The sequence below is a fragment of the Dermacentor albipictus genome, chromosome 8, assembly GCF_038994185.2.
Source record: "Dermacentor albipictus isolate Rhodes 1998 colony chromosome 8, USDA_Dalb.pri_finalv2, whole genome shotgun sequence".
Taxonomy (NCBI): domain Eukaryota; kingdom Metazoa; phylum Arthropoda; class Arachnida; order Ixodida; family Ixodidae; genus Dermacentor; species Dermacentor albipictus.
The window spans coordinates 62,555,721-62,568,020 of NC_091828.1; the positions used below are offsets into that span (position 1 = coordinate 62,555,721).

The 12,300-nt window shown below is 52.2% G+C and overlaps 1 protein-coding gene across 4 annotated transcripts in view; it reads left to right on the plus strand.

Moving 5' to 3' along the window:
• The window catches only part of LOC135921766 (uncharacterized), a 52,803-nt gene that overhangs the window by 6,709 nt on the left and 33,794 nt on the right, over positions 1 to 12,300 (plus strand). For all 4 annotated transcript variants that reach the window (XM_070523488.1, XM_070523490.1, XM_070523487.1 and 1 more), the window contains one exon: positions 523 to 1,792. In XM_070523488.1, the coding sequence (XP_070379589.1) occupies positions 523 to 1,792 (1,270 nt within the window). The remainder of the gene's footprint in view (positions 1 to 522; positions 1,793 to 12,300) is intronic.

Below are 12,300 nucleotides of genomic sequence, written 5' to 3' on the forward strand. Positions count from 1 at the left end.
GCCATTGTTTCCGTCACTTTGCGAGCATTCATGTTTAAGCCTGAGACAGAACGCTGCATATTATTGCTATGTATATATCCGCATTATAACCGTTTCCGTATTTTTTGCGAGTTGTACCAAGTCACAATCTATGTCAAAAATTGAATGACAATATTTTTTCATCATTTGAGGATAGGCAAACAGCGGTGTATATTAGGGAGGCACGCGGGACTTATATTAGGGAAAAGCTAGATTAACAAAGGGCATGTAAAAAGGACAATATTAGGTGGTAGGTTAGAATGACATATTGTGTTGCAACAGTAGATAAGCGAAGTCGCGGAGGTACGCGATCTGGATGACGTGGTTGAATTAGATTATTTGCAGGCTGTAAAGGTACGATGTGAGCTGGTGCATGATCAAAGTACGATGCCTATAGGAGAGGACTTCGTCCTTTGGTGCCAATAAATAAACTGATTATAAACCTACCTTTCGTTCTCATGATGATGATTTACAATTTCTTCTAAAAATCGGCCTCCTCTGCAGAGACCAACTGCTGTGAGATTTGCCCCAAGACAGCCGCCTGTGGGCCAACGAGATTCAGAGACCAACCACCGTCGGTCGCCGACCATACCTCCGGCCCCACGCATACCGGCTGTGCACCCGTCCCCAAGCCTACGAACGCCGAAGACCACACCAGTTCCCCAGCCGGAACTACCTTCCACACCAATGGTTACCCGACCACCACCGCTGCAACCACTGACGCCAAACCGAGGAGCACCAGCACCGCGAGCCACGAAACCGAAGACTACCCCGCCGCCACTGAAACCATCGACGCCGAAGGCCACCCGAGGCGCACCAACGCCAGAAACGACGAAACCGAAAATTGCCCCAACGCCACCACTGCAACCATCGACGCCAAAGGCCACCCGACGAGTGCCTACGCCGCAAACCACGAAACCGAAGACTACCTCACCGCCCCTGAAACCATCGACGCCGAAGGCCACCCGAGGCGCACCAACGCCGCAAACTACGAAACCGAAGATTGCCCCAGCGCCACCACTGCAACCATCGACGCCAAAGGCCACCCGACGAGCGCCTATGCCGCAAACCACGAAACCGAAGACTACCTCACCGCCACTGAAACCATCGACGCCGAAGGCCACCCGAGGCGCACCAACGCCGCAAACGACGAAACCAAAGATTGCCCCAACGCCACCACTGCAACCATCGACGCCAAAGGCCACCCGACGAGCGCCTACGCCGCAAACCACGAAACCGAAGACTACCTCACCGCCCCTGAAACCATCGACGCCGAAGGCCACCGGAGGCGCACCAACGTCGCAAACGACGAAACCGAAGATTGCCCCAACGCCACCACTGCAACCATCGACGCCAAAGGCCACCCGACGAGCGCCTACGCCACAAACTACGAAACCGAAGACTACCTCACCGCCACTGAAACCATCGACGCCGAAGGCCACCCGAGGCGCACCAATGCCGCAAACGACGAAACCGAAGATTGCCCCACCGCAACCATCGACGCCAAAAGTCACCCAAGGAGCACCAACGCCGCAAGCCACGAAACCGAAGATTGGCCCACCGCCACCACAGAAAGCATCGACACCAAAGGCCACCCGAAAAGCACCAACTCCGCAGACCAGGAAAGCGAAGGTTACCCGACCGCCACCATCGCCAACATTGACGCAAACGGCCACCCAAACAGCACCAACGCCACAAACCAGGAAACCGACAATTACCGCACCTCCACCGCTGCCGCGACCGACGCCAAAGCCAACAACTACTACGTTGTCATGTACGTACCATAGTGCCGTCTGTTCATGCTATATATATATATATATATATATATATATATATATATATATATATATATATATATATATATATATATATATATAGTCATATAATGAGACGCCAACAAACACTGACACCAAGTACAACATAGGGGAAATTGCATGTGCTTAATAAATGAAATAAAGTAATGATAGAATAATGGAAATTAAAGTGGATGAAAAAACAACTTGCCGCAGGTGGGAACCGAACCCACAACCTTCGCATGTCGCGTGCGATGCTCTACCAATTGAGCTACCGCGGCGGCGTTTCCCCATCCACTTTCTTGGGTATTCATGTGTACTAGTAGAACCCTGGGAGTGGGGGCGCTGGCTAACACTCCCAGGGTTCTACTAGTACACATGAATACCCAAGAAAGTGGATGGGGAAACGCCGCCACGGTAGCTCAATTGGTAGAGCATCGCACGCGACGTGCGAAGGTTGTGGGTTCGGTTCCCACCTGTGGCAAGTTGTTCTTTCATCCACTTTAATTTCCATTATTCTATCATTACTTTATTTCATTTATTAAGCACATGCAATTTCCCCTATGTTGTACTTGGTGTCAGTGTTTGTTGGCTTCTCATTATATGACTAATGAATATCGAGTCCCTCGGTTAACCCACTTTCTTCTCGCTTATATATATATATATATATGGCCACGTAGTAGCGGTGGTGATGAAAGCCGCATAACTATGAATGCCGAAACTTGCATTCTATTAGGCGATCCTGTGCCCTCACAAACAGGCTACACCCAACGAACAACGATAGCTGATGAGCTAGCTGGTCAGCTTGTCAGGCTGGTCAAGCGCGTCGGATTTTTATGCGAAGCATATTACGAGAGCTCAACCCAGCTCCTCAGGCGCGGCGGTGTCGCCTTGAAACCACGTGACACCGTGACGTCACGACAGAGGAGAAGTGGCTTTGGCTCAACTCTTGCAAGACGGGCTGGGTGGGAATCGAACCAGGGTCTCCGGAGTGTGGGACGGAGACGCTACCACTGAGCCACGAGTAGGATGCTTCAAAGCGGTACAAAAGCGCCTCTAGTGAATGCGGTGTTGCCTTAGAAACGAGCTGTTTCTAAGGCGTGCGTCTCTTGCTCAGGCGCACATTTCGTTGCCGCGCCGAACGCTGCTTTGCTCGACGCTCACCGCGTCCAATGCGGGGCGCGTAGTCGCTGCCCTGTAGCCCATTGTCTTACACCCCTTGGCGGGTCGACGGGAACGCTTTCGCGTTCCAATCTTGAAGGCGAAGCAGTAATGCATGAGTTGTTTCTTCGTCTAGCCGAACCAAATATAGCCAAGCAACAGCAGTTCACCAGGCTAAACAGTGGTTCAACAACTAAAATAAAGGCTAGTATGCTTCGCATCCTGGGCTTAACCTTACGTACGCCACAGCCATTTTTTTACATCAGTCATCGAAGTCAAGAGTAATCGCTGCTGCCCGGGTGTCTTTCACAAGATACCTCGCAGTTAGCGTCGCGCAGACATGAACGCAGGTTACATAAGGTTCGGTGGCAAAAGACAACGGACAGAACCATCTATGTCATTCGAGAAACTTCCTATACCTGCAGGCGCGTCCATGCGCTGAGCGATAACATTTGTTAGATGGGGAATGATCTCACCCGACAAACAAGTACGCGTGTCAATACCCCCCTCTTTAAAAATAATCATCTCGATGATACAAACACGAAAGCCCGAACAAAATCGCGCGTAATAAAAAAAAAGAAAGCGCTCGTTCCACTCGGACGTGTTTTTCCGTAGCTCCGTATTTTCGCCCCGTTCGCTGGTTTTTTTTTTCGCTACTGGAACTCTGTTGTTTATGGACCACTTTGGCGGTTTGTAATTACCACTGGCGCCTATCTACAAGGTCCTTCGTCATTTACCCCCTCCTGCTGCGTCGTCCAACTCGAGTTCTTGCGCGGCTTTGCGAGTGCGAGTGCCTCCGCGGCACTCGCCGCTTCGCCGCGGAGCATCCAAGCTGCTGTCCGCTGCGTCGAAAGAGCGTAACATTACCGATGCAACTGCTATCCAAGTCAGGAGCGTCTCCTTCGTGGGGACAAGTGCAACGTCCGTAGGCGGTACCCTGAGCATGGATACCACCAACATGGAGCAGAACAGTCCTGCAGTCGTGGCGCACACCTCGGCGAAGAGAACGAAGGAAGCTACTGGCATTCCATCGAATAAAAATGTAGCTCCAGCAGCCCTGAAAAGACCTCGCTCTTCACAAGGCCTGCCCGCACGACCGACACGCACGTCTCCGGAGTCCCCAGCGAAATCGTGGTACAACGTGGTTATCAAGCCTCGTGCTAGATATGACATGTCCACTCTGCGCAACCGTATCATTCAAGCGGCCCTGGACCCCTGCCCCGAGACTTTCCGATTTCAAGGTGTTGCTCTACACAAGCCCACTAATACGGTCTCAGTACGGGTGTCTGCTATGGCACTAGTTTATAAACTCGAAGAACTGCAACAAATACAAGTCTCCGAAGAATGTGTCTTTCCAGTCCAGGCGCACCTCGCCAGTGGTACCGATTTAAGACGCTACGTGGTTAATGGCGTTGACCTTAACGAAGAATCCGAGAGGCTCCTGCAGGAACTATCGTGTCCCACACACAAGGTTGTGGCTGCTCGCTACCTAGGCAGCAATCGTACGCGCCTAATCATGCTTTCAGGTCCTAATTCCCCGCCTGAACGTATCCTATATTACGGTTGCGTACTGCGCCCGCGTCCATTCAAGCCTTCCGTTGTGTACTGGTACTCTTGCTTTAGACAGGGGCACATGAAATCCTCCGGCCCCTACCCACCCAAGGACGACACCATGGAGCCTGAAACGTCCGCATCGTTTAGATGCAGCCTATGCCAAATAAACGATCATGACAACACTTCCACGACGTGTCCTGTGAAGTTGAAGGCCACTAAGAAGGCTCGACAACGCCATTCTCGACAGCCAGCAAGGACATCGAGATCCATCAATGAAACAAGTCCCTGTGTACAGCCGTTACGCCGTTCTGGCCTCGCTGGAAGAGGATGCTAGCCAGGTTACAATAGCAAGTACAGCGACAAGTGGTGCTGCCACTCGCACCTATAGCGCAGCTGTTAGGTCGTCCACTTCACGACCGTAACGGACATTACAGTCGATAGATGAAACGCCGCTTTCTTTGGCAGACGAAGAGTTCGAGATCCACGCTTGCCTGGCCAACCTTGAAAAAGAAATCCAACATCTCAAGCAACGCCGTACAGTGCTCCGGCGTCGTCATGACGGAGCGCGGCCATCGCATTCACCGTCGACGTCTAGTCCTCATATCGCTAACCCGGCATTTGTGTCGAAACCACTTTCACCCCAAGAACTCCTGCGCTTCGTTGCGCAACAGCTCCAGCATCTCACCTCGGTTCTACTGGCCAATCTTAATCTATGATGGCTGCTACGTCTTCAAGTGTGCCAGAAGGCATCTTACAGTGGAACTGTCGCGGCTCACGGGGAAGGTTGGAGAGCTGCGTCAGCGTCTCAGATATGGGAAGCTGCCTGTTTGGACTCTACTGTTTCAAGAATCCAACGGCCTGCCATCCATTCCAGGATTTCTGGCATACTCATAGCCTTCAATGTTGGACCTTAGGAGAGGCTGCAGCGTATGTAATCCATCCAGGACAGGCTGTAGCGTATGTAAGATGCAGTCTTCATCAGACTCCCGTTGATCTTTCACGGTGGTGTACTCTATGACAAGAAGTCGTGGCCGTATTGGTTCGTCTCCAACGCACGGGCGTTATCATCGTTTCGTACTATGCTCGCCCCTACAGCTGTCGTGCGGCTCGGTTGTGTTTCGGCTGGCTGGCGCATCTACGAGAGAAACATCCTGGTTGCCCCATTATGGTCGCGGGAGATTTTGACGCACCCCACATCACATGGGCATACGCCATTTCCAGTGCGCGTGGTACATGTGTGCTTGACACATTTATGGACGCCCAATTCACTCTGCTTAATAAGGTGTCAGTGCCTATTCGTCGGCGTGACCACCCTCGCGCGCCACCACACTCACCGGACTTATTTTGGTGGCTAGGAAGGACGACCGTCTCGTGGTCATGTGAACCCGATTGCTGGGGTAGCGACCATCATCCGATTCACCTTGGCTTATCTTCCGGCGGAACAGGCTACCTCCGCCGACTATGTCGAGTGGTGGACTGGGATCTATACAGGGCGATATCAGAAAGCAATGAATCCAACTTCATACTGGACCCGTCCCATTGTCTTAAGGCGGCATTAATTGAGGCGACACGTACGTCGTGGGTTGATGAATCGCGAACCGCTCCTGATTTGCAACTTTTGCGTCTCTGGGCGTCATGCCGCCAAGCAGAACTTGCATCAGAACGCTACCCTGCATCAAATACCCTTCGCTTAGAGGCCCAACGCTTTACTGCAGAAGCTCGGCGCCATGAACACCGCTTATGCCTCCATTTGGTGCACCTTCCGAGTAATTAGACATGGTCGGCGCCCTCCAGAGCCCGCAGCCTGCGCCCTGTTAGCATAGAGCCAGACACCAGCAATATTCGCAGAAACTGTCGCCCAGACCTTTTTTCGGCTTTGTCAAAGCACCGCCTCCCTTCGTTGTTGAAAACTGCCTTCCCGCGGACGCACGCACGCCGCCTACCTTCTGCGACATCGAGGGTATACAAGCTGTCTTCACTATGGCGGAACGTTTAGCGGCAATAGACCTGTCGAAGCCATGCAAGGCACGCGGATCTGATGGCCTACCGTAGAACTTCATAAAAACACGGAAGGCAAGGTTCTCGAAGTGCCGTTGGGAGCCTCAAACGAAGCTTGGGCTACAGGAGTCATTCCCGATTCTTGGTGGCATGCATAAATGGTCCCTATTCCCAGGCCCGGAAAGCCCCGTGATAATATCACCCATATGCGCCCAATAGCCCTAACCTCAACGTTAGGCAAGCTGATGGTGCGTATGCTCGCGACACGCATTACATGGCGGTTCAAGCGGTACTCATGGTATCATCCTGGGCAAATCGGGTTCCGTGCTCATCTAGGCGCAGAGGATGACCTTGCGTACCTATCTTCTATGGTGCTCATCGGAGGCCGCTCCCTAATAATTTGCATGATTCTGGCAATGGATATTCGTAAAGCGTACGACCATGTGAATCACGAAGCAATTGTCGGAATTCTCGATTGACTTCAGTTCCCTAGCCGTGTCTGCACATTTGTCGAAGCCTTCCTTTGCGCTCGCACCTTCTGCATTCACCTGGCTGGCCAAGCAACAGGTCAGCTCGTTGCACATCGGGGTATCCCACAAGGATCTGTGCTCGCACCAGTCCTTTCCAATATAGCTCTCGTTCCACTAGCTTGGAAGCTAGCCACGATACATAGCGCACAGTAGATAATGTACGCAGACGATATCACTGTCTGGCCAGTTGATCCTGGAATCTGCCACCAAGAACAACTGCTCCAAGAGGCCCTAAACATGACGCACAACTGGTGTGCTCAGATAGGGCTTGATATTTCCAAGGACAAGATGATGTACATGTCCGTAGCGAACAAGTATGGGCGCCGTCTTCTGGCACTCCGGCCTCTTCAGTTAACTCTGGATCAGCAACTATTACACGAGGCTTCAACTCTCCGTGTACTCCGCCTTGAAATGGATTCCTCCGGATCTGCGGGACCATGGGTCAAGAATGCAAAGCAACATGCCGCAGAAACGATACAGTTGATAAGTCGGATTGCGAAGAAATCTGGCAGAGCGAGCACCAACATGGCTCGCCTTCTTCTCCGTTCTGCATTGCAGCCACGACTCCTCTACAGAGCCCAGTTTCACCATCTCACGCAAGCGCAATGGGCTTGCCTTGAGGCCATTAATAACAAAGCCATGCGGGCCATAACGGGACTACCACGTCTCACTCCATTGCCAACCCCCCAGGCCGAGTCCCAACTCAACACTATTGACGAACTCGTAAACCAACGTCGATGCGTGCGCGCCCTAAAGCCATCGTATTTCTGCTCGGCTGGTTCACTGGCCCGGTACATGGGACATGATATAGACAATCCTGCATCAACGAGACCCGATGTAGCTGCGTGGAAAAGAGTACAATTAAGTGACAATAAGCCTTTTGGTCATCTGTATAGCCCAGTTCCTCGTCAGGCGAATGCCCATGTTTCCCGCCTTCATCGCGCCGATGACAATCAAGACGATGCCACTCTTGTAGCATACACTGATGCCAGTGTTAATGTACCATGGTTCACACAGCTCTCGTGTGTCCATCGATACCAGAGGCAAGCCAGACGTGCTCGTGTGTTGCCGATCCTGCACCACCAGCCTACCTTGCCGAGCTTGCTGCCATACGAGACGGCTCGGCCGCGTTGCTACCTACTGTTCAAGATGCCCGATACTCTCAACTCATCATTCGCACAGACCCTACTCAAGCCACCCTACTCAAGCCGTCCACGACATGCATAGGGTATCTCGGTCCACTCTATTCTCAGACAGCATTTACCATCTTGCTGCCGCTACGAATATTCTCATACGCGTCCAGTGGGTGCTTCGATCAGCCCTGCCGGGTCTCCTTCAAGCAGATATGGCAACCCATCCACAGATTACAACATACCCACTTCCACATTTTCCTGAAGACGCCTGTGGACGACTGATCCGGGAAAAGGAAAACCTCCGATGTACCACACGAGCTCTCATACCTCCGTGTGGGTGAGACCTCCCTCGTGGGTTAACCCGCCGAGAGGAGGTTATGTTAAGGAGGCTACATGTCGGGGTCGTGCTCACCCCGTCTGTGACCGCTCTCTGGCCACAACAGTACCATGGTCCTTACAGCTCATCGCGCCCATTTTGAAACAATGAAATCCAAAATCTGACAGTGACACACGTATTATGGACGTTCCCAGGACTTCATCTAAGCAGTCTTCGCCACCTCCGGGCAACAGGCCTTCGGCCTGGCCGCCCACCCGACCTTGAATGTTGGATTCATGGACCACATCATCGTTCACTTCTAGATTGTTTGCACGAATCGAATCTGTTCGTGTATTTTTAACATCTTTTGTATTATGCCTAAGGGCCTGCTTTCTAATTAAAAAAACAAGAAAATAAGAAAAAAGTAAGTCTCTAAATTCATCAGCGGGCGTAGGAAGGCTGAAGACGCTCCACTTTGACGATTTCAGGTCATGCTCGGCGCCGCTGTGATGGCGAAATGCGGTATAGCATGAGCTCATAGTCAAGCGCGCCGATACGTCGGATTATCTTGCAAGGCACGGACTAGCCTCGCAACAGCTTCTCGCAAAGTCGTCGAATCGCAGTCCAAACCCAAGCACGGTCGCCGGGCTTGTATTGCACGTCGCGTCGTCGAAGATTGTAGTGCGGGCTGTTGGTATTCTGGTTTTTCATGTGCAGGCGGGCGAGCTGCCGGGCTTCTTCGGCGCGCTCACACGTGGCGACATCGATATTGCGTTTGTCATGGACGCCCAGCAGCATGGCGTCGAGCCGTGCGGTTTCTGCCGCAAACCATCTTGCGCAGCATGATATGTGTTGTTTATTGCACCCCCGCGTTATAAGGGACAGTTACCTACGGCAGGACTGCATCCCACGTCTTGTGCTGGACGTCCACATACATCACAAGAATGCCGGTGAGGGTCTTTTTCATCCGCCCCATAAGATCATTCATCTAGGGTTTGTAGGCAGTTGTTCTCCTGTGGCTTGTCTGGTTGTATTGAAAAATGGTTTCGGTCAGCTCTACAGTGCAGGTCGTTCCTCTGCCGATGATGAGAGTTTCTGGAGTACCATGTTGCAGCAGGACGTTCTCAACGAAGAATTTCGCCACTACGGCTGCATTGCCTTTATGCAGAGCTTTCGTTTTGGCTTAGAGGGTAAGGTTGTCGGCCACCACCACGATCCACTTCTTTCCAGATGTTGACGTCGGAAAGGGCCCCAACAAATCCATCCCTATCTGCTAAAATGATTTGAAGGAGGCTCGATCAGCTGTAGAAATTTCATCGGCCTTGTTGGTTGTGTCTTACGTCACTGACAGTTCACGAAATCACTTCACATAACAAGCGACCTCGGCAGTCATGCACGGCCAAAAGTGCTTGTCTTATGTTCTTGCGAGCTTACGCGAAAACCCGAGGTGTCCAGCTGTGTCAGTGTGGAAAGCGTGCAGGACATCTAACTGTAGGGCTGCGGGAAGACCAAAATGGTAGTTTGCGTGGGCTGGCGAAAAGTTGTTCTTTACTAGGACGTTGTTTAAAAAAAAACACGAAGACAATCCGCACATAAATACCCTCAGGATAAAGTCGGATTTGCCTTGCACGAGTACTCAGCAAGGTTTCAGAGCTCAGAGTCCGCTCGCTGCTGCTCGGCAAAGTCACCGGCACTTTTGCATCTAAATGGGCGTCCTCGTCTTGGTCATCTTGGGGTGGTGGGTCCACGCGAGTGCGAGACATGCGGACGTCATCAGAGCGCTTTTGTACGGACTTGCAGATTACAATGATATATTCTAGTGGCCTGAGGCTCCACCACGCCAGGCGTCCTGACCAGTCCTTTCACTTCGCTAGCCAACACAACGCGTGAAAGCAGCTGACGACTTTCCAGAGCCTGATCGGGCTTTTCCATGACTGGATGATGTCGTCGCACTGTATTTCTTCGACTTGTTTTCTTATAGCTTCACATCCCAACGTTTAAACTTGGTAAGGGCTCTTGCGGAGTTGTCGAGCGCACTCTTCGGATATTTTGCGATGCTTTGCAAGTGGTGCTTGTAGAATCCTCGATGCCGTCGAAAATCAGTCTTAGTATCGTCGAGGAAGATTTCTGAGCAGTTGCTGCTTAGTCAGAGAGAGACTTGGATTTATATCGGAGTCTGGTTCAGGAACTATTGTCGTCGGGGTAGGTGTAGCAGAATCCGAGAGGATGAACGCATTGCTGGTTTCCAAAATTTCGTAGATGTATGATATCGTCATGCTTTCGTAGATGCGCTTTAAATAGTCGCTCAAATTTGTCAGCATCACTTTCGCTTTTAATCCGTGCAGTCGAGCGATCTCTCGCGACGCAAATTTCACGGTTGAGCAGCACAGGCTGGTCGTCCTCGGTGACGCCTTCTACATCTGCAGGTGTTTCACTGCCGACCGAAAAGACGATGGTGGAGTGAGTTGGGATGCTGAGTTGGTGCTCAAGTGTACTTAAGGTACGCTCACTGGAAGCCCTCTCTGTCGGTATCGCTTGGCCTGTGGACGGCGTTATCGACTTCGACCTCAGGTCGATGACTGCGCCGTGTTGGTTGAGGAAGTACATGACTGTAATTCTTCCCGTGCGATTCCAGTCAGCGTTAAGAGGTATCGTCCAGCTGTCCGAATTTGAAGACAATCCCATGCAGGACTGACTTCCACCATGGCGGCGAATAATCCACTGATGACGTAGCAGTCGGCTCCAGTGTCTACAAGCGAACTGACTTCGTGGCCGTCGAGAAGCAGGTCGAGATTCTTTGTCTTCCTTTGCAGTTAGGTCTTGGCGTCAGATAACGGCTGCGTCGCGTTGACTCGAGGCTGGTCAGGTCGTCTTTTGGCGGCGTATGCTTTGGTTCCAGGCTTTCTCTGGATGACGGCGTGTCGTTGCTGCGTCGTCGAAATAGAACTTGAAGCCTCATCGTCGGTGGCAGCGGATCTTCTTCATTTCGACATACAGCAACCGCACCTCCATCGGTTGGTGCTTTTTGTTTTTCGGATAGTGGCTCACGGTCTGGTCTCGGGCTGGACAAGTATATGGTCGGTGCTGTGGTGACAGGTACCGTCCTGGAGATTGCGAACGTGAAGGTCATCGGGGTTTTCACTGCGTTTCGGCTATGTAGTCGGCGATGTCACGTGGCCGCTCGCCAAGCTGTGGAAGTGGCGCTCTGACGACGAACCCTCGTAGACCCCTGTCGCAGTTTGGGCATCGATCGTATACGTGGTCCGCTTCTTCACAGTGGTAACAGCGAACAGGGGTCAGGGGTGCGCCAAATGTAAGTCTTCCTGGCCGGTGCGGCGCGGTGACAAGTTAGCGTGCAGGCGGCAGCAGTGGCGGACGGCAGAACTGCGGTGTTACCTGGCCTTGGCGCGGCCGCGGAGAGGAAGCGGCGTGGCCGTCTACGGCTGCGTACGTCATCGCTTCTAGCTGATGCTGCGGCGATTGAGGGACTCCGAGTGACCGTTGTATGTCCTCGCCTGCCACGTCGGCATTCGAAGCCACTTGGGGCTTCGATGAAGGGAACAACTTCTTAAGCTCTTCCCGCACGACCACTCTATAGTCACGCGGTGCCCAGTGATTGAACTCCGACGTAGCTTCTTGAGTTCGTGTGGCGGACGAACTGTCGGTTCTGCATTTCTAGTGTTTTCTTGACGCTGGTGGCCTGGGAAAGACATTCCTTGATGGGCTTCGGTCGGCTTCGTATCAATACGGCGAAAAGTTCTTGCTTTACACTATGCATACGTAGGTGGACTTTCTTC